A 25,355-nucleotide genomic window follows, 5' to 3' on the forward strand; every position below is an offset into this window, starting at 1 on the left:
AGGCCGCTCAACAAGGAAGAAGCCACTGCTCCAAAACCACCGTAAAATAGCCAGACTACGGTTTGCAACTGCACATGGGGACAAAGATCATACTTTTTTGAGAAATGTCCTCTGGTCTGATGAAACAAAAATAGAACTGTTTGGCCATAATGACCATTGTTATGTTTGGAGGAAAAAGGGGGAAGCTTGCAAGCCGGAGAACACCATCCCAACCGTGAAGAACGGGGGTGGCAGCATCATGTTGTGGAGGTGCTTGGCTGCAGGAGGAACTGGTGCGCTTCACAAAATAGATAGCATCATGAGGCAGGAAAATGATGTGGATATATTGAAGCAACATCTCAAGACATCAGTCAGGAAGTTAAAGCTTGGTCGCAAATGGGTCTTCCAAATGGACAATGACCCCAAGCATACTTCCAAAGTTGTGGCAAAATGGCTTAAGGACAACAAAGTCAAGGTATTGGAGTGGCCAAAACAAATGTGTGGGCAGAACTGAAAATGTGTGTGCGAGCAAGGAGGCCTACAAACCTGACTCAGTTACACCAGCTCTGTCAGGAGGAATGGGCCAAAGGTCACCCAACTTATTGTGGGAAGCTTAAACAATTTAAAGGCAATGCTACCAAATACTAATTGAGTGTATGCAAACTTCTGACCCACTGGGAATGTGATGAAAGAAATAAAAGCTGAAATAAATAATTCTCTCTACTATTATCCTGACATTTCACATTCTTAAAATAAAGTGCTGATCCTAACTGGCCTAAGACAGGGATTTTATTACTAGGATTAAATGTCAGGAATTGTGAAAAACTGTGTTTACATACATCTTAGCCAAATACATTTAAACTTCCGACTTCAAACTGTAAGTATATGGATGAGCGATGGCCGAGCGGCATAGATGGTATGAAATACAGTATATACTGCACGTGATATAAGTAATGTAATATGTAAACATTATTAAAGTGGCATTATTTAAAGTGGCATTGTTTAAAGTGACTAGTGATCCATTTATTAAAGTGTCCAGTGATTGGAATGTTGTTCTGAAAGAGCTGCAAAATCTGGACCCCTACAAATCAGCCGGGCTAGACAATCTGGACCCTCTCTGCCGAAATTGTTGCAACCCCTATTACTAGCCTGTTCAACCTCTCTTTCGTATCGTCTGAGATTCCCAAAGATTGGAAAACCGCGATCATCCGCCTCTTCAAAGGGGGAGACATTCTAGACCCAAAATGCTACAGACCTATATCTATCCTATCCTGACATTCTAGGGTCTTCGAAAGCTAAGTTAACAAACAGATTACCGACCATTTCAAATCCCACCGTACCTTCTCCGCTATGCAATCTGGTTTCAGAGCTGGTCATGGGTGCACCTCAGCCACGCTCAAGGTCGTAAACGATATCATAACCGCCATCGATAAGAGACATTACTGTGCAGCCGTATTCATCGACCTGGCCAAGGCTTTCGACTCTGTCAATCACCACATTCTTATTGGCAGACTCGACAGCCTTGGTTTCTCAAATGACTGCCTCGCCTGGTTCACCAACTACTTCTCAGATAGAGTTCAGTGTGTCAAATCGGAGGGCCTGTTGTCCGGACCTCTGGCAGTCTCTATGGGGGTGCCAGAGGGTTCAATTCTCGGGCCGACTCTCTTCTCTGTATACATCAATGATGTCGCGCTTTCTGCTGGTGATTCTTTGATCCACCTCTACGCAGATGACACCATTCTGTATACTTCTGGCCTTTTGGACACTGTGTTAACTAACCTCCAGACGAGCTTCAATGACATACAACTCTCCTTCCGTGGCCTCCAACTGCTCTTAAATGCAACTAAAACGAAATGCATGCTCTTCAATTGATTGCTGCCCGCCCTTCCAGCATCACTACTCTGGACGGTTCTGACTTAGAATATGTGGACAACTACAAATACCTAGGTGTCTGGCTAGACTGTAAACTCTCCTTCCAGACTCACATTAAGCATCTCCAATCCAAAATTAAATCTAGAATCGGCTTCCTATTTCGCAGCAAAGCATTCTTCACTCATGCTGCCAAACATACCCTTGTAAAACTGACCATCCTACCGATCCTCGACTTCGGGGGTGTCATTTACAAAATAGCCTCCAACACTCTACTCAACAAATTGAATGCAGTCTATCACAGTGCCATCTGTTTTGTCACCAAAGCCCCATATACTACCCACCACTGTGACCTGTATGCTCTCGTTGGCTGGCCCTCGCTTCATATTCGTTGCCAAACCCACTGGCTCCAGGTCATCTACAAGCCTTTGCTAGGTAAAGCTCCGCCTTATCTCAGCTCACTGATCACCATAGCAGCACCCACCCGTAGCACGCCCTCCAGCAGGTATATCTCACTGGTCAACCACAAAGCCAATTCCTTCTTTGGCCGCCTCTCCTTCCAGTTCTCTGCTGCCAATGACTGGAACGAACTGCAAAAATCACTGAAGCTGGAGACTCATATCTCCCTCACTAGCTTTAAGCACAAGCTGTCAGAGCAGTTCACAGATCACTGCACCTGTAAATAGCCTATCCAACTACCTCATCCCCATACTGTATTTATTTATTTATTTATCTTGGTCCTTTGCACCCCCGTATCTCTACTTGCACATTCATCTTCTGCACATCTATCACTCCAGTGTTTAATTGGTATATTGTAATTATTTCGCCACCATGGCCTATTTATTGCCTTACCTCCCTTACCTCATTTGCACACACTGTATATAGACTTTTTCTACTGTATTATTGACTGTATGTTTGTTTATTCCATGTGTAGCTCTGTGTTGCTGTATGTGTCGAACTGCTTTGCTTTATCTTGGCCAGGTCGCAGTTGTAAATGAGAACTTGTTCTCAACTTGCCTACCTGGTTAAATAAAGGTGAAATAAATTTAAAAAATAATAATAATTGGGTCTCAATGTAGGCTGCAGCCTCTCTGTGTTAGTGATTGCTGTTTAGCAGTCTGATGGCCTTGAGATAGATCCTGTTTTTCAATCTCGCGGTCCCAGCTTTGATGCACCTGTACTGGCCTCGCCTTCTGGATGATAGCGGTGTGAACAGACAGTCGCTCGGGTGGTTGTTGTCCTTGATGATCTTTTTGGCCTTCCTGTGACATCGGGTGCTGTAGGTGTCCTGGAGGGCAGGTAGTTTGCCCCCGGTGATGCGTTGTGCAGACCGCACCATCCTCTGGAGAGCCTTGCGGTTGAGGGTGGTGCAGTTGCCGTACCAGGCTGTGATACAGCCCGACAGGATGATCTCGATTGTGCATCTGTAAAAGTTTGTCAGGGTTTTGGGTAACAACCAAAATTTATTCAGCCTTCTGAGGTTGAAGAGGCACTGTTTTGCCTTCTTCACCACACTGTCTGTGTGGGTGGACCATTTCAGTTTTGTCTGTGATGTGTACGCCCAGGAACTTAACTTTCCACCGTACACTGCTGTCCCTTTGATGTGGATAGGGGAGTGCTCCCTCTGCTGTTTCCTGAAGTCCACAATCATCTCCTTTGCTTTGTTGACGTAGAGTGAGAGGTTGTTTTTCTGACACCACACTCCAAGTGCCCTCACCTCCTTCCTGTAGGCTGTCTCGTCATTGTTGGTGATCAAGCCCACTAATGTTGTGTCATCTGCAAACCTGATGATTGAGTTGGAGGTGTGCATGGCCACGCAGTCGTGGGTGAACAGGGAGTACAGGAGAGGACTTAGCACACACCCTTGTGGGGCCCCAGTGTTGAGGGTCAGCGAAGTGGAGATGATGTTTCCTACCTTCACCACCTGGGGTGGCCGGTCAGAAAGTCCTGGTACCCAGTTGCACAGGGTGGGGTTAAGACCCAGGGCCTCCAGCTTGATGATGAGCTTGGAGGGTACTATGGTGTTGAATGCCGAGCTGTAGTCAATGAACAGAATTCTTATTCTCATGAGCTTAGTTCAACTGTTGTACCCCATCAGAACCCAAAATATAAGCTCCAATGTTTAAATGAAGTAAATGTAAACAAACACTATATAGCCTCAAAACATGGTCAGAACTATGATGTTGATATCATGGATTGTGGTTACATTTCTCCAGGCCCATCCCTCAGCTTTTTACCTAAACAGGAGCTGATATTGTTTCTACTGCTGATTGTCACTTTAAAGGGAAGTGTGCATCTTCAAGTTCAAATGATTGAAAAATGGAATAAGAAATGACACAGACGAATTGTACATTTTTTAGTGGCACCGACTGGTAAGATGCTTCAGGAGGGTGGTCACGTGTGCTAGAAATGCAGAGGTCCTGGATTCAAGCCTCGGCGTGAGCCAAATTAGGAGGACGTGGAACTCTAAGCAAGCAGCGTGATGTCCGTTACACACGCACGCACAAGCATGCATGAACACGTGTACAACTGAGGAACATAGTTCTGCCTACTCTCATGTCTTAAAATAATGACATCACACAGTCTGAAAGCAAACTAATTAGAAAGTAGGAGACCATAGCAACCAACCTGCACTGCTGCTCAGTGAGTGAGAGTGAGAGAACGATATAATGAGTGGGGGGAGAGGGTTATATGGTTATGTGATGTATTGACAAAGCAGTGTCTGGGCCATGACAGAGAGGTGACTGTATTGATTAAATGCTCTCCTGCTATTTCGCTGCCTCATTATTCCATCAATCAGTGATCCGATGTTAGCATTTTTAACAGCCAGGGAGCACCACACACAGAGACTGCCTCTCTGTCTCTCTGTTTCTGACTTCAACCAAAGACCACAACCCAATCACTAACGGGAGCTGTTCTGTTTGGTGTGCCATGGGAGCTGTTCTGTTTGGTGTGCCATGCAGTTAGGTTAGAGACCATTGGTTCAGCAGAGAGTAGTTACATATTCACTTTCCTCTGTCCAGACAGTCTGATCGTTATGCTCTTTCACCCCAGGGATTATGGTTAGTGGTTCAAATCGTATAATGTGGTCGTAGCCTGTAAAGTGTTAAGGACATGGTGTTGTTTGAGTAACTTTGCCTTGGATCTGAAAACTTGTGTTATTTAACCCTTATTTTACCAGGTAATTTGACTGAGAACCCATTCTCATTTACAGCAACGATCTGGGGAATAGTTACAGGGGAGAGGAGGGGGGATGAATGAGCCAATTGTAAGCTGGGATGACTTTTACCTCAGTGGGCTTACATGGTCTGGAGTGATACACAGCAAAAAAACAGGGTTCGACACCCAGTCATTTACATACATGTATGCCTTGTTCTCTCTCTCTCTCTCTCTCTCTCTCTCTCTCTCTCTCTCTCTCTCTCTCTCTCTCAGCGCCATGAACAAGATGAAGAACTTTAAGCGACGTTTCTCTCTGTCCGTCCCTCGCACCGAGACCATCGAGGAAAACGAGTTCACTGAGCAAATCAACCAGCTCAACATCCAACACACTCAGGGTAAGACCTCTAACACTACCTTGCACTGCCCAATACTGCCTGTCCAACACTGTCCAATGACGCCCAGCAAATCATCTCCTCTGTCCTCCTTGTATCCGGTGGGTCTTGCTGTTATGAGCGTTGCTAATGAATGACAGCGTATTGGGACTATATTTAGAAACGGGAAGCTCAAAGTCATGATCCCAGATCTTACACTACTTTCTCCTCCATCCCTCCCTGCATTAATTTATTCATCCTTTTATTAATGGATCAGGCCATTCTTTGATCCGTTTGTAATCAAACCACCAGCCCAGTCATCTCTGTACCAGCCCCACTCTGTCCCCACAGCCTGTATATCACTGATTTCCAGCTAAGGGAAGGCTGCAGTTTGATGAGGTTAGGACACACACAAAGCTTCGAGTGGAGAGATAGAAGAGAGGAGAAGCAGAAAGAGAGGTGTAGGAGAGGACAGGAGAGGGAGAGAGAAAGACAGAGAGGGAGAGAGAAAGACAGAGAGGGAGAGAGAAAGACAGAGAGGGAGAGAGAAAGACAGAGGGGTGGAAGAGTGAGACGGGGTGCTGGGAGCTGAGGCTGATGGGGATTAGCAGTGTTCAAGACACATTTATACAAGCCAATCTCCCTTGTTGTAGGCCACTGGGTCAGAGCAACAACCATCCTCTCATCTGGCACTAGTCTGCCCTGCAGCAGTGAAAGAGAACCTTTTAACCATTCTGTTCATAGTGTTCTTTAGGCTCTCTGTCAATCCAGACATTCTACCCTTCGCAACCCCTTATTCCACCACGGCCTCTTTCAGACAATAACTGAACAAAGATTTCATGAAATAATCTTTGATTTCTGCAACAGTGAATCAGGGCGATGCTGTCCAACTTTTTGTCCATGTTTGGAGTGAGGGACTTGGCTGACATTTTTCCCAGGATTAACCACATAACCTAACATTCCTTTCAACTCCTAATGAGGTTGGGATACAACATCAGCAACACAACCTTTCCTAGACTCTCAAAGAATGTTTTTTCACATCAAGATACAGTTCAATCATATTCCCTGACACTGAAATACCAGAACACACAAAAAGCTTGTCACATGCATCAGAGCAGCTGTCTTTACAGTGGTCATGTATTTATTGTTTCTAATCGATCTTTATTGCAAACAAAAAGAGAAACACAATCAGCTCGCAGATCAGAATGACTATATATAGGTGTATATCCTTAAGGCAGTTTTATCAACATAATATCTCCTTCAGTCTCCTGTCTCAGTAGGTAAGCAAAAAAAGTCAATTAGTCACGTCTGAGAGAGATTAATTCATTAGCATACCTTACAGGCTAACGTGTGTGTACCAGGGAGGCCTCCCGTCCGCCTGCCAGTCTAATCTTTAAGTCAATCTAATACAGCAACCTAGTGTACAGTGCCTTCGGGAAGTATTCAGACCCCTTGACTTTTTCCAAATTGTGTTATGTTACAGCCTTATTCTAAAATGTATCAAATAGTTTTTTCCCTCATCAATCTACACACCCCATAATGACAAAGCAAAAACTGTTATGTAGATTTTTTTAATATATTTTTTTATGATATCACATTTCCATAAGTATTCAGACCCTTTACTCAGTACTTTGTTGAAGCACCTTTGGCAGCAATTACAGCCTTGGGTCTTGCGTCTGATGCTACAAGCTTGGCAAACCTTTATTTGGGGAGTTTCTTCTATTCTTCTCTGCAGATCCTCTGAAGCTCTGTCAGGTTGGATAGGGAGCGTTGCTGCACAGCTATTTTCAGGTCTCCAGAGATGTTTGATCGGGTTCCGGTCTGGGCTCTAACTGGGCCACTCAATGACACTTAGAGATTTGTCCCAAAGCCACTCCTGCGGTGTCTTGCCTGTGTGCTTAGGGTCATTGTCCTGTTGGAAGGTGAACCTTCGCCCCACTTTGAGGTCCTGAGCGCTCGGGAGCAGGTTTTCCTCAAGGATCTCTCTGTCCTTTGCTCCGTTCTTCTTTGCCTCGATCCTGACTAGTCTCCCACTCCAGGCCACTGAAAAATACCCCCACAGCATGATGCTGCCACCACCATGCTTCACCCTAGGGATGGTGCCAGGTTTCCTCCAGACATGATTCTTGGCATTCAGGCCAAAGATGTTCTGAGAGTCTTTAGGTGCCTTTTGGCAAACTCCAAGCGAGCTGAGGAGAGGCTTCCGTCTGGCCACTCTACCATAAAGGCCTGACTGAGTGCTGCAGAGATGTTTGTCCTTCTAGAAGGTTCTCCAATCTCCACAGGGGAACTCTAGAGCACTGTCAGAGTGACCATCGGGTTCTTGGTCACCTCCCTGAACATGGCCCTTCTCCCCCGATTTCTCAGTTTGGCCAGTTCTAGGAAGAGTCTTGGTGGTTCCAAACTTGTTCCATTTAAGAATGATGGAGGGCACTGTGTTCTTGGGGACCTTCAACGCTGCAGACATTTTTTGGTACTCTTCCCCAGATCTGTGTTTCGACACAATCCTGTCTCGGCGCTCTACGGACAATTCCTTCGACCTCATGGCTTGGTCTTTGCTTTGACATGCACTGTCAACTGTGGGACCTTATATAGACAGTTGTGTGCCTTTCCAAATCATGTCCAATCAATTGAATTTACCACAGGTGGACTCCAGTCAAGTTGTAGAAACATCTCAAGGATGATCAATGGAAACAGGATGCACCTGAGCACAATTTCGAATCTCATACCAAAGGGGCTGAATAATTATGTAAATAAGGTATTTCAGTTGTTGTTTTTATATATACATTTGCAAACATTTCTAAAAACCTGTTTTAGCTTTGGCATTATGAGGTATTGTGTGTAGATATCTGAGGATTTTTATTTTATTTAGTCCATTTTAGAATAAGGCTATAACAAAAAAGTCAAGGGGTATAGTTTCACTATATTAAATAATACTTTTATATGCTGATGGAAAGATAAACATAATGAAATAATTGAATTAGTTCAGGTCATCACATCAAACACTGTCATACAACATTTTACCAGAGCCAGCTAGAGAAGAATGGATGCCCCATCGGTAGAAAACATCGTAGTAGCCTACAACAATAAGCTTAATTAGAAATGCAACTCTGAGAGGAACCAACAGTTAGCAGAAAGCTCCTGTCTTGAGTTTGAGTTTCCTACCTGGCCATGTGAGAGCCTTTCAGTCTGCCCTTTAATACATTATTCACTTCATCAGATGTCCTATATTATCTCCCAATTTAGATAGGATAGGACTATAACACACAGTCTTTTAAATATACACATAGGCTGAAGTCTCTGTACCCTCTCATCATAAAGAACAATATTATTGTGAACACTGTTTTCTTCCTCCTGTACCCTCACACCAACAAAAACACAACTACAAACTAACTCACACTCATTAACTCTCCTTCTTTGTGGACATGGCCTTACATAATGACCGGTATTGACATCTTGTGGTCCACTTATTGGATTGTCCTTTTCCAAACAAGCTGTCTTATACCTTTGTGTGTGTGTGTGTGCACGTGTCTCACCTGCACTGACCCCAATTACAAGCAGACAGATCAAAGGGTTGCTGTAACTGTGATATTTAAATGATCAGCCTGCTCCCTTTATTTCTTCTCCTCTCGCTCTCTCCTTCTGTGCCCACTCATAGCAGAAGTATTAATCAAACTAAGATGTCATCATAGCTATCTTTCCCACCATTAATCTATCACCACTTCATTCCATCCAATTCCCTGTCTCTCGCCTTCGTTGATCTCTCTATCTCTATTCCATTTCTCTATCGCTCTTTTGCCCAATCAATATTTTTCATCTTATTTTTCTAACACTTAAGTGAGCTGGTTAGATACTTGCCTTCTGCCTATGAATAATTAACTTTTATTTCAACTAAAATCTACCATCTAAATCTCCATCTCCATCATCATTTGCGTGCATGTACACCAGAAATGGTATCTGTGTTTGCAGACACAAGTGTATCTACTAATAAAAGGAAGGCTGTGGGTGCAGGAATAAATATTAATGGATGAGCTATCTGTCAGAGAGAGAGGAGACAAGAGAAGGAAACAGAGAAAGAGGGGGGGAGAGGAGACAGAGAGATGGGGGAGGGGGGCGAAGAGAGAGAATATTTCCCTCTGTTTAGCCCTATCCTCACACGCTTTTGTTAGCAATCAGTGTCCCCATGGAAACAAGGAGTTAAAGAGCTCACTGCAGACTACATCAAACACCCCAGGAGGCAATCGGCTGAACACACACACGAACGCGCAGAAGCACAAACACACTAGCAATGGTCATTGAAATTGTTAAAAAGTTTTTAAAACGATTTTAATAAATGCAACAGTTGGACAATGGATCAAATCAAATTGTATTTGTCACATACACATGGTTAGCAGATGTTAATGCGAGTGTAGCGAAATGCTTGTGCTTCTAGTTCCGACAATGCAGTAATAACCAACAAGTAATCTAACATAACAATTCCACAACTTCTACCTTATACACACAAGTGTAAAGGGATAAAGAATATGTACATAAAGATATATGAATGAGTGATGGTACGGAACGGCATAGGCAAGATGCAGTAGATGGTATCGAGTACAGTATATACATATGAGATGAGTAATGTAGGGTATGTAAACATAAAAGTGCATAGAACCTGTTAAGTATATGGAATGAGCGATGGCCGAGCGCATAGATGGTATGAAATACAGTATATACTGCACGTGATATAAAGTAATGTAATATGTAAACATTATTAAAGTGGCAGTATTTTTAAAACGTGCATTGTTTTAAAGTGACTGGAGTGAATTCCATTTATTAAAGTGTCCATATTGGAATGGTTGTTCTGAAAGAGCTGCAAAATCTGGACCCCTACAAATTCAGCCGGCAGACAATCGGGACCCTCTCTGCCGAAAATTGTGTTTCAAACCCCTATTAAACTAGCCTTGTTTCAACCTCTCTTTTCGTATCGTCTGAGATTCCCAAAGATTGGAAAACCGCGATCATCCGCCTCTTCAAAGGGGAGACATTCTAGACCCAAAATGGCTACACAGACCTATATCTATCCTATCCTGGACATTCTAGGTCTTCGAAAAGCTAATGTTAAACAAAACAGTAGGTACCGACCATTTCAAATCCCACCGTACCTTCTCCGCCTATTGCAATCTGGTTTTTCGAGCTGGTCATGGGTGCACCCTCAAGCCACGCTCAAGGTCGTAAACGAATATCATAACGCCATCATAAGAGACATTACTGTGCAGCCCGTATTCTATCGACCTGGCCAAGGCTTTCACTCTGTCAATCACCACATTCTTATTGGCAGACTCGACCAGCCTTTGGTTTCTCAAATGACTGCCTCGCCTGGTTCACCAACTACTTCTCAGGAAGAGTTCAGTGTGTGTCAAATCGGAGGCCTGTTGTCCGACCTCTGCAGTCTCTATGGGGGTTGCCAGAGGGTTCAATTCTCGGCCGGACTCTTCTTCTCTGTATACATCAATGATGTCCGCTTTCTGCTGGTGATTCATGATCCACCTCTACGCCAGATGACACCATTCTGTTACTTCTGGCCCTTTTGGAACACTGTGTTAACTAACCTCCAAGGACGAGCTTCAATGACATACAACTCTCCTTCCTTGGCCTCCAACTCTCTCTTAAATGCAACTTAAAACGAAAGCATGCTGCTTCAATGATTGCTGCCCCCCTTCCCAGCATCACTACTCTGGACGTTCTGACTTAGGAAGATGTGGACAACTACAAATACCTAGTGTCTGGCTAGACTGTATAAACTTCTCCTTCCAGACTCACATTAAGCATCTGTCCAATACCAAAATTAAATCTAGAAATCGGCTTCCTATTTCGCAGCAAAGCATTCTTCACTCATTTGCTCCAAACATACCCTTTGAAAAACTGACCCATCCTACCGATCCTCGGACTTCGGAAGGTGTCATTTTAGCCAAAATAGCCTCCAACACTCTACTCACAAATTGAATGCAGTTCTTATCACAGTGCCATCTGTTGTTGTCACCAAAGCCCCATTATACTACCCACCACCTGTGACCTGTAGCTTCTCGTTGGCTGCCGCCTCGCTTCATATTCGTTGCCAAACCCACTGCGCCAGGTCATCTACAAGCCTTTGCTAGGTAAAGCTCCGCCTTATCTCAGTCTCACTGATCACCATAGCCAGCACCCACCCGTACACGCCCTCCAGCAGGTATATCTCACTGGTCAACCACAAAGCCAATTTCCTTCTTTGGCCGGCCTCTCCTTCCAGTTCTCTGCTGCCAATACGTGGAACGAAAACTGCAAAAATCACTGAAGCTGGAGGAACTCATATCTCCCTCACTAGCTTTAAGCAACAAGCTGTCAGAGCAGTTCACAGAATCCCCACTGCACCTGTAAATAGGCCTATCCAACTACCTCATCCCCATATTACTGGATTTAGGTTATTTATTTATCTTGGTCCTTTGCACCCCCGTATCTCTACTTGACATTCATCTTCTGCACCATACTTATCACTCCAGTGTTAATTGGTATATGTAAGTATTTCGCACCCACATGGCCTATTTATTGCCTTAACCTCCCTTACCTCACTTTGCACACAACTGTTATATAGACTTTTTCTACTATATTGACTGTAGTTTGTTTATTCCATGTGTTAAGCTCTTGTTGCTGTATGTGGTCGAACTGCTATTGCTTTTATCTGGCCAGGTCGCAGTTTGTAAAATGAGAACTTGTTCTTCAGAACTTGCCTTTACCTGGTTAAATAAAGGTAAATAAATTGTAAAAAATAATTATTAATTGGGCTCAATGTAGGCTGCAGCCTCTCTTGGTTAGGATTGCTGGTTAAGCAGTCTGATGGCCTTGAGATAGATACCTGTTTTCAAATCTCCTGGCGTTTTGGTTGGTTTGTGTGTGTGGTGGTGGGGGGGGTCCCAAGCTTTTGATGCACGGTTACGTTGCACTCGCTTTGTGGATGATTAGCGGGGTGAACAAGAGCAATCGCTCGGGTGGTTGTTGTCCTTTGAAGTTTTATGGCCTTTCCGTGGTGACATCGGGTGCTGTAGGTGTCCTGGAGGGCAGAGTTATAGGCCCCGGGTGGGGATTGCCGTTGTGCAGACGCACCATCCTCGTGTGGAAGCCTTTGCGGGGTTGGGGTAGGGTGTGGTCGAGTTGCGCGGCGGTACCAGGGCTGTGAGGTAGCTAGCCCGACAGATGGATCTCGATTGGCATCTGTAAAGAAAGTTTTGTCAGGGTTGGGTTAAAACAACCAAAAATAGTTCAGGCCCCTTCTTTTGAGGTGTAAAGAGGCACTGTTTTGCCTTCTTGCACCACACTGCTGTGTGGGTGGGACCATTTCAGTTTTGTCTGTGAGTGTACCGCCCTAGTAACTTAACGGTCCCACCGTGAGCGGACTGCTGTCCCTTTGATGTGGAGATTTGATCGTCTCCTGTCTGTGCGTGTGTGTTTTTCCTGAAGTCCACAATCACTTCTTATGGCTTTGGACTGATGGTAGAGTTGAAGAGGGTTGTTTTTTGACACGCCACACATCCAAGTGCCCTCACCTCCTTCCGTGTGTGAGGCTGTTGTCTCGTCTTGTGGTAATCAAGCCTCCACTAGTGTGTCACGCAAACTGATGATTGAGTTGGAGGCCTGTGCATGGCCACGCAGTCATGGAGTGAAACAGGGAGTACAGGAGAGGACTTTAGACCACCCGTGGGCCCCAGTTTGAGGCAGCTGAGGGAAGATATGTTACCTACCCTTCACCACCTGGGGGGCCCGTTCGAGTCATGTACCCCAGTGCACAGCGGGGGTGTAAGACCCAGGGCTCGCAGCTTGATGAGAGCTTGGAGGTACTATGGTGTTGAATGCCGAGCTGTATCAATGAAACAGAATTCTATTCTCATGAGCTATTAGTTCAACTGTTGTACCCCATCAGAACCCAAAATATTAAGCCATTTTAAATGAAGTAATGTAAACCAAACCACTATATAGCCTCAAAACATTGGGTCAGAACTATTATGTGATGTATCAGGGATTTGTGGTTACATTTTCTCCCAGCCCATCCGCTCAGCTTTTTACCTAAACAGGGAAGCTGATATTGTGTTCTACTGCGGATTGTCACTTTAAAGGGAAGTCGTGGCATTCTTCCAAGTTCAAATGATTGAAAAATGCGAATAAGAAATGAACACAGACGAATGTTACATTTTTTAGTGGCACCGACTGGTTAAGAGCTTCAGGGAGGGTTCGTCACGTGTGCTAGAAATGCAGAGGTCTGGATTCAAGCCTCGGCGCTGAGCCCAAATTTGCGAGACGTTGGAACTCTAAGCAAGCAGATTGTGACGTATGCCGTTACAACACGCACGCACAAGGCATGCATGAACACGCTGTTACAACTGAGGAACATAAGTTCTGCTACTCGTCAATTCTTAAAAGGAATACATCACACAGTTGAAAAGCAAAACTAATTAGAAAGTAGGAGGACCCATAGCAACCAACCTCACTTGCTGCTCAGTGAGTGAGATGAGAGAACCGAGGATTAATGAGTGGGGGAGAGGTTATATGGTTATGGGAGTATTGACAAAGCAGGTCTGGGCCATGTGACAGAGAGGTGACTGTATTGATTACAATTCTCTCCTGCTATTTTGCGCTGCCGTCATTTATTCCGCTCAATCAGTGATCCGATGTTAGCAGATTTTTAACAGCCAGGGAGCACACAACACAGAGGGACTTTGCCTCTCTGTCTCTCTGTGTTGCTGACTTCAAGCCAAAGGACCCAAACCAATCACTAAGGGAGTGTGCGTGTTTGGTTTGTGCATGGGAGCTGGTTTCTGTTTGGTGTGCACTAGTGACCAGTTGAGGTTAGAGACCGATGGTTCAGCAGAGAGTAGTTACATATTCACTTTCCTCTGTCCAGACAGTCTGATCGTTATGCTCTTTCACCCCAGGGATTATGGTTAGTGGTTCAAATCGTATAATGTGGTCGTAGCCTGTAAAGTGTTAAGGACATGGTGTTGTTTGAGTAACTTTGCCTTGGATCTTGAAAACTTGTGTTATTTAACCTTATTTTACCAGGTAATTTGACTGAGAACCCATTCTCATTTACAGCAACGATCTGGGGAATAGGTTACAGGGGAGAGGAGGATGAATGAGCCAATTGTAAGCTGGATGACTTTTACCTCAGTGGGCTTACATGGTCTGGAGTGATACACAGCAAAAAAAAACAGGGTTCGACACCCAGTCATTTACAATACATGTATGGCCTTGTTCTCTCTCTCTCTCGTCTCTCTCTCTCTCTCTCTCTCTCTCTTCTCTCTCTCTCTTCTCTCTCTCTCTCTCTCTCTCTCTCTCTCTCTCTCTCTCTCTCTCTCTCTCTCTCTCTCTCTCTCTCTCTCTCTCTCTCTCTCTCTCTCTCTCTTCTCCTCTCAGCGCCATGAACAAGATGAAAAACTTTAAGCGACGTTTCTCTCTGTCCGTCCCTCGCACCGAGACCATCGAGGAAAACGAGTTCACTGACAAATCAACCAGCTCAACATCCAACACACTCAGGGTAAGACCTCTAACACTACCTTGCACTGCCCAATACTGCCTGTCCAACACTGTCCAATGACGCCCAGCAAATCATCTCCTCTGTCCTCCTTGTATCCGGTGGGGTCTTGCTGTTATGAGCGTTGCAATGAATGACAGCGTAATGGGACTATATTTAGAAACGGGAAGCTCAAAGTCATGATCCCAGATCTTACACTACTTTCTCCTCCATCCCTCCCTGCATTAATTATTTCATCCTTTTATAATGGATCAGGCCATTCTTTGATCCGTTTGTAATCAAACCACCAGCCCAGTCATCTCTGTACCAGCCCCACTCTGTCCCCACAGCCTGTATATCACTGATTTCCAGCTAAGGGAAGGCTGCAGTTTGATGAGGTTAGGACACACACAAAGCTTCGAGTGGAGAGATAGAAGAGAGGAGAAGCAAGAAGAGAGGTGTAGGAGAGAGCAGAAGGAGAGAGGAAAGACAGAGAGGAGAGAGAAAGACAGAGGGGAGAGAGAAAGACAGAGAGGAGAGAGAAAGACAGAGGGGTGGAAGAGTGAGACGGGGGTGCTGGGAGCTGAGGCTGATGGGGATTAGCAGTGTTCAAGACACATTTATACAAGCCAATCTCCCTTGTTGTAGGCCACTGGGTCAGAGCAACAACCATCCTCTCATCTGGCACTAGTCTGGCCTGCAGCAGTGAAAGAGAACCTTTTAACCATTCTGTTCATAGTGTTCTTTAGGCTCTCTGTCAATCCAGACATTCTACCCTTCGCAACCCCTTATTCCACCACGGCCTCTTTCAGACAATAACTGAACAAAGATTTCATGAAATAATCTTTGATTTCTGCAACAGTGAATCAGCGATGCTGTCCAACTTTTTGTCCATGTTTGGAGTGAGGGACTTGGCTGACATTTTTCCCAGGATTAACCACATAACCTAACATTCCTTTCAACTCCTAATGAGGTTGGGATACAACATCAGCAACACAACCTTTCCTAGACTCTCAAAGAATGTTTTTTCACATCAAGATACAGTTCAATCATATTCCCTGACACTGAAATACCGAGAACACACAAAAAGCTTGTCACATGCATCAGAGCAGCTGTCTTTACAGTGGTTCATGTATTTATTGTTTCTAATCGATCTTTATTGCAAACAAAAGAGAAACACAATCAGCTCGCAGATCAGAATGACTATATATAGGTGGTATATCCTTAAGGCAGTTTTATCAACATAATATCTCCTTCAGTCTCCTGTCTCAGTAGGTAAGCAAAAAAAGTCAATTAGTCACGTCTGAGAGAGATTAATTCATTAGCATACCTTACAGGCTAACGTGTGTGTACCAGGGAGGCCTCCCGTCCGCCTGCCAGTCTAATCTTTAAGTCAATCTAATACAGCAACCTAGTGTACAGTGCCTTCGGGAAGTATTTCAGACCCCTTGACTTTTTCCAAATTGTGTTATGTTACAGCCTTATTCTAAAATGTATCAAAAGTTTTTTCCCTCATCAATCTACACACCCCATAATGACAAAGCAAAAACTGTTATGTAGATTTTTTAATATATTTTTTATGATATCACAATTCCATAAGTATTCAGACCCTTTACTCAGTACTTGTTGAAGCACCTTGGCAGCAATTACAGCCTTGGGTCTTGCGTCTGATGCTACAAGCTTGGCAAACCTTTATTTGGGGAGTTTCTTCTATTCTTCTCTGCAGATCCTCTGAAGCTCTGTCAGGTTGGATAGGGAGCGTTGCTGCACAGCTATTTTCAGGTCTCCAGAGATGTTTGATCGCGGTTCCGGTCTGGGCTCTAACTGGGCCACTCAATGACACTTAGAGATTTGTCCCAAAGCCACCCTGCGGTGTCTTGCCTGTGTGCTTAGGGTCATTGTCCTGTTGGAAGGTGAACCTTCGCCCCACTTTGAGGTCCTGGCGCTCGGGAGCAGGTTTTCCTCAAGGATCTCTCTGTCCTTTGCTCCGTTCTTCTTTGCCTCGATCCTGACTAGTCTCCCACTCCAGGCCACTGAAAAATACCCCACAGCATGATGCTGCCACCACCATGCTTCACCCAGGATGGTGCCAGGTTCCTCCAGACATGATTCTTGGCATTCAGGCCAAAGATGTTCTGAGAGTCTTTAGGTGCCTTTGGCAAACTCCAACGTTCTGTCTCCTAGAGATGAACGTACTTTGATGCTAAAAGTGCAAATCAATCCCAGAACAACAGCAAAGGACCTTGTGAAGATGCTGGAGGAAACAGGTACAAAAGTATCTATATCCACAGTAACACGAGTCCTATATCGACATAACCTGAAAGGCCGCTCAGCAAGGAAGAAGCCACTACTCCAAAACCGCCATAAAAAGCCAGACTACGGTTTGCAACTGCACATGGGGACAAAGATCGTACTTTTTGGAGAAATGTCCTCTGGTCTGATGAAACAAAAATAGAACTGTTTGGCCATAATGGCCAGTTATGTTTTGGAGGAAAAAGGGGGAGGCTTGCAAGCAAAAGAACAACATCCCAACCGTGAAGCACGGGGGTGGCAGCATCATGTTGTGGGGGTGCTGGGCTGCATGAGAGACTGGTGCACTTCACAAAATAGATGGCATCAAGGAAGGAAAATGATGTGGATATATTGAAGCAACATCTGAAGACATCAGTCAGGAAGTTAAAGTTTGGTCGCAAATGGGTCTTCCAAATGGACAATGACCCCAAGCATACTTCCAAAGTTGTGACAAAATGGCTTAAGGACAACAAAGTCAAGGTATTGGAGCGGCCATCACAAAGCCCTGACCTCATTCCTATAGAAAATGTGTGGGCAGAACTGAAAAAGCATGTGCGAGCAAGGAGGCCTACAAAAATGACTCAGTTACACCAACTCTGTCAGGAGGAATGGGCCAAAATTCACCCAACTTATTGTGGGAAGCTTGTGGAAGGCTACCCGAAACGTTTGACCCAAGTTAAAGAATTTAAAGGCAATGCTACCAAATACTAATCGAGTGTATGTAAACTTCTGACCCACTGGGAATGTGGTAAAAGAAATAAAAGCTGAAATAAATAATTCTCTCTACTATTATTCTGACATTTCACACTCTTAAAATAAAGTGGTGATCCTAACTGACCTAAGACAGGGAATTTTTATTAGGATTAAATGTCAGGAATTGTGAAAAACTGAGTTGAAATGTATTTGGCTAAGGTGTATGTAAACTTCCGACTTCAACTGTACCTATACAAACTTTACATTGTTTGCGAGATCAGACATACTATAATATCACGATAATCCAAGTGTTCATTTTTGGAACTTGCTTTCATTTCAGTGCATCTAATTTGTAAACATTTCAACTGTATTAAATCATTATATTTTCAATTTCACAAAAATTTAACAACCATCAAAATAAATCGCTGAAAACGACAGATCCTCAAGTGGGTGAGTTATGCGCGTTGCTACTGTACGCACACACACACACACACACATCAAATCACTATACACACATAGACACACATACACATGCGCAGACACACATACAGTGGGGAGAACAAGTATTTGATACACTGCCGATTTTGCAGGTTTTCCTACTTACAAAGCATGTAGAGGTCTGTAATTTTTATCATAGGTACACTTCAACTGTGAGAGACGGAATCCTGAAAATCACATTGTATGATTTTTAAGTAATTAATTTGCATTTTATTGCATGACATAAGTATTTGATACATCAGAAAAGCAGAACTTCATATTTGGTACAGAAACTTTGTTTGCAATACCCAGAGAGCATACGTTTCCTTTTTTTTCTCTTTTGTTCCCCTTTTTCATGTAGTTCTTGACCAGGTTTGCACACACTGCAGCAGGGGGTTTTGGCCCACTCCTCCATACAGACCTTCTCCAGATCCGTTAGTTTTCGGGCTGTCGGCTGGGCAATACGGACTTTCAGCTCCCTCCGAAGATTTTCTATTGGTTCAGGTCTGGAAACTGCTGGCCACTCCAGGACCTTGAGTGCTTCTTACGGAGCCACTCCTTAGTTGCCCTGGCTGTTATGTTTTCGCGGTCGTTGTCATGCTGGAAGACCCAGTCACGACCCATCTTCAATGCTTACCGAGGGGAAGGAGGTTGTTGGCCAAGATCTCGCGATACATGGCCCCATCATCCTCCCCTCAATACGTGCAGTCATCCTGTCCCTTTGCAGAAAAGCATCCCCAAGAATGATGTTCTACCTCCCCCGCTTCACGTCGTTGGGTGCACTGTTATCTGGGTGGGATGCTTTCTTACGTAGTACCTCCCTTATCTTCCTCCAAACAGGAAGGATGGAGTTTAGCCAAAAGCCTATTTTGTCTCATCAGACCACATGACCTTCTTCATTCCTCCTCTGGATCATCCAGATGGTCATTGGCAACTTCAGACGGGCCTGACAGCGTGGCTTGCGCAGGGAGACCTTGCATGCGCTGCAGGATTTTAATCCATGACGGCGTAGGTGTTACTAATGGTTTCTTTGAACTGTGGTCCCAGCTCTTCAGGTCATGACCAGGTCCTGCCGTGTAGTTCTGGGCTGATCCCCTCACTTCCTCATGATCATTGATGCCCCACGAGGTGAGATTCTTGATGGAGCCCCAGACCGAGGGTGATTGACCGTCATCTTGAACTTCTTCCATTTTCTAATAATTGCGCCAACAGTTGTTGCCTTCTCACCAAGCTGCTTGCCTATTGTCCTGTAGCCCATCCCAGCCTTGTGCAGGTCTACAATTTTATCCCCTGATGTCCTTACACACTCTCTGGTCTGGCCATTGTGGAGAGTTTGGAGTCTGTTTGATTGAGTGTGTGGACAGGTGTCTTTTATACAGGTAACGAGTTCAAAACAGGTGCAGTTAATACAGGTAATGAGTGGGAGAACAGGAGGGCTTCTTAAAGAAAACTAACAAGGTCTTGAGAGCCGGAATTCTTACTGGTTGGTAGGTGATCAAATACTTATGTCATGCAATAAAATGCAAATTAATTACTTAAAAATCATACAATGTGATTTTCTGGATTTTGTTTTAGATTCCGTCTCTCACAGTTGAAGTGTACCTATGATAAAAATTACAGACCTCTACATGCTTTGTAAGTAGGAAAACCTGCAAAATCAGCAGTGTATCAAATACTTGTTCTCCCCACTGTACATAGATGTGTCAGTCGGTGTGATGGAAGAGACACATATCCACTCCAAACACATCCAAAAGCAGTGAGACCAACAATCCATTCACATACAGGGTCAAACCAAGGCTGAAACACTCCACCTTGAGCTGTTCAACGGCCTGACACAGTTACACATGCACACACTTCCACACAGTATAGCTGATACAGCCTTGTGTAGTGTCCAGCCTTGTGTAGTGTCCAGCCTTGTGTAGTGTCCAGACTGAAAGAGTGCTGTGTTGTTGTTTCATAAAGAGTAATTGTCCACTCAATCTGTTGTGTACAACACTGAAGAGGATAGATTGTTAAAGCAAGCCTGTTTGTGTGTGTGTGTGTGAGGCTACAATATATATTTATCAGTATCTGTGTGTTACGTTTTCTATAACACTAAAGTGTATGTTGTCTCCCTCTCTGTCTGACCTGCAGCACTGACTCCAGACAGCCTGACCCTGCCGTCACTGCACCCTGAGGCCAGTCCCAGTCCAGTGAGCCCTGAGCCTGCCACACCCGGAGCACAGTCCCCCTCCCAGCTCCAGTACCGCAGCAAAGCACCACACCGACGCTTCTCAATGGAAGTGAGACAGGGAGGGAGAGTTGGGAAGAAGGAAATATTTATATAAAATACAGAGAGTTTAGATGTGATAAAGTTAATATTGACAGACCAATTAGTATAGTGTAGCTCAAAACACCAATCTGACAGGAACTGCTATACTGAGAGAGACACTAAGTAAATATAGCCTCCTGTACAAATTAGGTAACACATTACTTGAAGGGGGTATACATAAGGCATTCATAAAACCATTATGAAACCAGTCATAACACCATTATGATATCATAAGAGCTACTGACTGGGTTCCTCTCCATGCTGAGTGGCCATAACTTCCTCTCAGCCTCAGAACAGCAGTAGCTGCTACACAGCCCACAGGGAATTACAAGCCATCATCTGAATTTTCTTTCTTTACCGTCTCTCGCTTTATTTTTTCTTCTTTGCTTCCACTAAACCCAGCCGTGACAGATACCTTTAGTGAGAGAATTCAGCCGTCTTACTTTAACAAAAATAACTGCAAAGAGCGACTCAGTCACAAACGCATATGTTTTTGCGCGCACGCACAAACAAGCACACACACACACCCTGGGGAAATTCACATACACACAACATTTTTATTTTAGACAGTTGCAGATGTGTATTACAGGGGGAAGTGTGAGAGTCACTCACAGCAGAAACTATCTGTGTCGGAGGGTGAGAGACTGGGAGAAAAGATTAATTGAACAGAGGTTTGATTAATCTCGGCCTATATTCAAACAGATCTCCATTCATACAGAATAGACTCACAGAGAGAATGACATTCTCAAATCAATAGTTGTCTAATCATCCCTAGCTTTAAATAGCCACAATCCCTCCTCACCTGTGATAACCTATGTCTGGCGATGATCCTTCTGGTGCAATGTGTCATTGATCATGTGAGAATATTGCCCATTTATGATGGTATGTATATTGATGAATAATGATTGGTTATGTGTGAGTGTTGCATATTGATGACGGATTATTGATTCTCTGCAGGACGTGAGTAAGCGTATGTCTCTGCCCATGGACATCCGCCTTCCTCCGGAGTTCCTCAAGAAGCTGCAGATGGAGAGAGAGATGGAGAGTGAGAACAACTCTCCTCCCTGCAAACCCCTTAGCCGCATGTCTCGACGGGCTTCACTGGTTAGTACCCCATACCTCGTACCCCTACTGTATACCTCATACCCCTATACCCTAATACACCCATACCCTAAATCAAACCCCTCAAATGCATGTCCCTACGGGCTTCACTGTTCAGTATCACATACCTGTACCACTATATACCATCATACACCCATACCCCAATACACTAAATCAAACCACTCAGACGCATGTTCTGCGGGCATCACTGGTCAGTACCCTGTACCCCCCTATACCCCAATAGCCTAATATACACATTAGGCTATACCCAGTAGGCTACCGCCTATACCCAATATCACAGTATCCCAATACCATGATCCCTAAATCATATGGTCATAACCATAAATATATCCCTTTACCAGCCATAACCCTACAGCACAGTTACCCTACACATAACTAACCAATATCCCAATACTGTAATAATACCCTATTGCCCTAACCATAGTAGGCTACCTTATGTGTTTTTCCATGCAGTCTGACATTGGCTTTGGAAAGCTGGAGACGTACGTGAAACTGGGCAAACTGGGAGAGGTGAGTGTGTGTCGCTATGGTCACGCTCTTTCAGCTGCAGTTCAAGGCACACATCCAGCTGATGGAATAGGTGCAGGATACAGAGAATAACGTGAAAATAAAGGAGAAACTTGAAAGTAAAGGCGTGTGGGTATTATCAGTGTGTGGGTATTATCAGTGTGTGGGTATTATCAGTGTGTGGGTATTATCCTGTCTCTTATACACATCTAGATGTGTATAAGAGACAGGTGTGTGGGTATTATCAGTGTGTGGGTATTATCAGTGTGTGGGTATTATCAGTGTGTGGGTATTATCAGTGTGTGGGTATTCACCTTCCCTTTTACGTCATCTTAAGAAAGTCTAACAGGAAACAAGTGAGTCAACACAGTCTCTGGGGACCTACTGGGTTTCACCAATCTACAATAGCTGGATAGGTGTAAGCAATCCCTGTATTTAGTTTCCTTCATATTGCTTACACCTATGCAGTCCTGCCAGATCTGTGAAGGGGAGTGAACATGGGCAGCATCAGGGTGGGAGCAGTGTTCTGGAATGTATTGCAGTCTAGGTCATCTCAAGCCAGAGGGGGGAGTTAAGACATGTGTTTACAGTAAACTAACAGAACCAATGAATGGTCAACCATGACTGCTCCTCCACATAACACTGTGGTCCTCTTTAAATACCTTCATCCTGCCATGAAACAAGTCAGTGTTTCAAGAGAGAGACAGCAATGACATAAAGCTACCTGGTAGCAAAATTAACCTTATTTCTTAATAGGTTATGGTTAGGGGTAAGGTTATGGGGTAGGGTTAGACTCAGTAGTTAAAAGGGTCAGGGTTAGACATTTGGCATTGACTATTCTTTCCTATTTCCTGTTCCCGTGTAGGGGACGTATGCCACCGTTTTTAAGGGGCGGAGCAAACTGACAGAGAACCTGGTGGCGCTGAAAGAGATTAGGCTAGAGCACGAGGAGGGAGCGCCCTGTACAGCTATCAGAGAAGGTAACATACAGCACCCTATACAACCATCAAACCTCTCTCCTAACCTCTGTTCACCGCTCATCACACCACACATACCCACAAAGTGTTTCAACAGGGCTGAGATTTACTACAGTAGCTCAGTGGTCCCCCCACCCCCCCCAATAAATAAATGTAAATGGAAGAAACTCAGTTCGGCTTTCAATTTACTCTAGAAAGTTGGAATAGTAGAATGCACAAGGTGCAATTTTGTTATTGGATAGTGCATCATCATGTCAATCATTGCATACTGAGTGACATGATTATACATCTATTTATAACTTGTCAGAAATGTCCAGCTCAACTAGCACATGTCAGCTAACGTTTTTTAGCCCATAGATTGTTTTATATCGTTTGAGTCACTCAAATATCACATGAACACACATAAGACATGGCAAAATGTGTAGAAATGCAGGAAATGTGCTTTAAAAACGCAACATTTTCTCTGCACCCCATGACAAAAATGTGTAGAATTGCAGAAAATAAGCTTTAAACATGCAACATTTTTTCTCTGCCAACAAGAACAGTGTGAACAGTTTGTGTCATGAACAGTGCTTGTGCCCATAGAAATGGATGTGACGCCACCCAGTGGAGCTAAAATGTAATTACCATATCATCCATGCAGCCAGAGCTACATCCAACCATTTTCTCTGTCTCTCTGCAGTGTCTTTACTGAAGAACCTAAAACACGCCAACATTGTCACACTGCATGACATCATACACACAGAACGCTCCCTCACTCTTGTCTTTGAGTACCTGGTGAGTAGTTCAAACATCTTTCAAATACTTTGAGCAGTTTAATAATCAGTATTTTTTTTGTACATAGCTTCATGTTCATATTAAAGTTCTTAAATAGTGCGTGTGTGTGTGTGTGTCTCTCAGGACAGTGATCTGAAACAGTACCTGGACAACTGTGGAAACCTGATGAGCATGAACAACGTCAAGGTTAGTCCCCAGAGCAATAGAGAGTTCGGCCACCTTTTAGAACAGACACCATGTAGTTGCCATTGAGCATTCCATTTATACATTCATGACAAGAATTTGGATTCTAATTTTAGAAGTTCTGTAACATTCTGTAGCATTGTTTAAAATTAAGAAATATTCCATGAATTGCTATTGGTCAATACTTCTCATGGGGAGCTAACATGGCTGCCGTATGGAATTATTTGATTGTACTGTATCATGTAAATGCATCATAAAGCAGAAACCTCAATGTCCTAATTCTAAATATATGGCTCTTGTCACCCCTACTGAAAACAGTTCATCTTCTCTTATTCTCTCTCTCTCTGTAGATCTTTATGTTCCAGTTGTTACGKGGTCTGTCCTACTGCCATAAGAGGAAGATCCTTCACAGAGACCTCAAACCTCAGAACCTGCTCATCAACGACAAGGGAGAGCTCAAACTAGCTGACTTTGGTATGACATGCACACACGCACACACATACAGATAGTCCCCCCATACAGATAGATACACAGACATTGGTAACTTAGCAACCTTTTCAACACCCATTCGGCATGTAGATGACCAGATCAGTAGATAACGTTCCCTCTCGGAGATCCAGCTCATGACTGTTTGTTTGATTGGTCAGGTCTGGCACGGGCCAAGTCTGTCCCCACTAAGACCTACTCCAACGAGGTGGTGACTCTATGGTACCGCCCCCCTGAAGTACTTCTGGGTACCACAGAGTACTCTACACCCATCGACATGTGGTGAGTAGTACACTACACATATACACACAAATGCACACGCACGCACACACAGACCTCCATTCTGACTCAGAGACAGAATAATTTCAGAAAACCTCTACATGTCTGTCACGTTGATTAACCTTCATTAACAACAATGGAAACCTAAATGAGAGAAACCATGTTTTGATCAATGTCTTGTCCACACTATACATGATCACAGCAACATAGCTAAGCTGTTCCTTCACTTAACTCACATGTAAGCCATCACTCCTGATATGAGCAATCACCATGGTGATCATTTCTGCATCACATGAATTTACCTTGAATAGCCAAATGCTGTTATGGTCTGGACCTTGTGGTCTGGACCTTGT

General features: G+C 44.1%; 1 protein-coding gene across 5 annotated transcripts in view; it reads left to right on the forward strand.

Moving 5' to 3' along the window:
- Positions 1 to 25,355, forward strand: part of cdk18 (cyclin dependent kinase 18) — a 60,725-nt gene that overhangs the window by 31,613 nt on the left and 3,757 nt on the right. For 4 of the 5 annotated variants that reach the window (XM_023996517.2, XM_023996516.2, XM_070445621.1 and 1 more), the window contains 9 exons: positions 5,281 to 5,402; positions 20,494 to 20,642; positions 21,629 to 21,775; positions 22,247 to 22,303; positions 23,166 to 23,280; positions 23,960 to 24,054; positions 24,178 to 24,240; positions 24,588 to 24,711; positions 24,885 to 25,005. In XM_023996517.2, coding sequence (XP_023852285.1) covers positions 5,285 to 5,402; positions 20,494 to 20,642; positions 21,629 to 21,775; positions 22,247 to 22,303; positions 23,166 to 23,280; positions 23,960 to 24,054; positions 24,178 to 24,240; positions 24,588 to 24,711; positions 24,885 to 25,005 — 989 coding nt within the window. In that variant the 5' untranslated portion in view covers positions 5,281 to 5,284. Of the gene's footprint in view, positions 1 to 5,280; positions 5,403 to 14,796; positions 14,923 to 20,493; positions 20,643 to 21,628; positions 21,776 to 22,246; positions 22,304 to 23,165; positions 23,281 to 23,959; positions 24,055 to 24,177; positions 24,241 to 24,587; positions 24,712 to 24,884; positions 25,006 to 25,355 lie in introns of those variants that run through there. The other variant, XM_023996519.2, reaches the window with a different exon arrangement.

This window comes from Salvelinus sp. IW2-2015, linkage group LG11 (genome assembly GCF_002910315.2).
Source record: "Salvelinus sp. IW2-2015 linkage group LG11, ASM291031v2, whole genome shotgun sequence".
NCBI lineage: Eukaryota > Metazoa > Chordata > Actinopteri > Salmoniformes > Salmonidae > Salvelinus > Salvelinus sp. IW2-2015.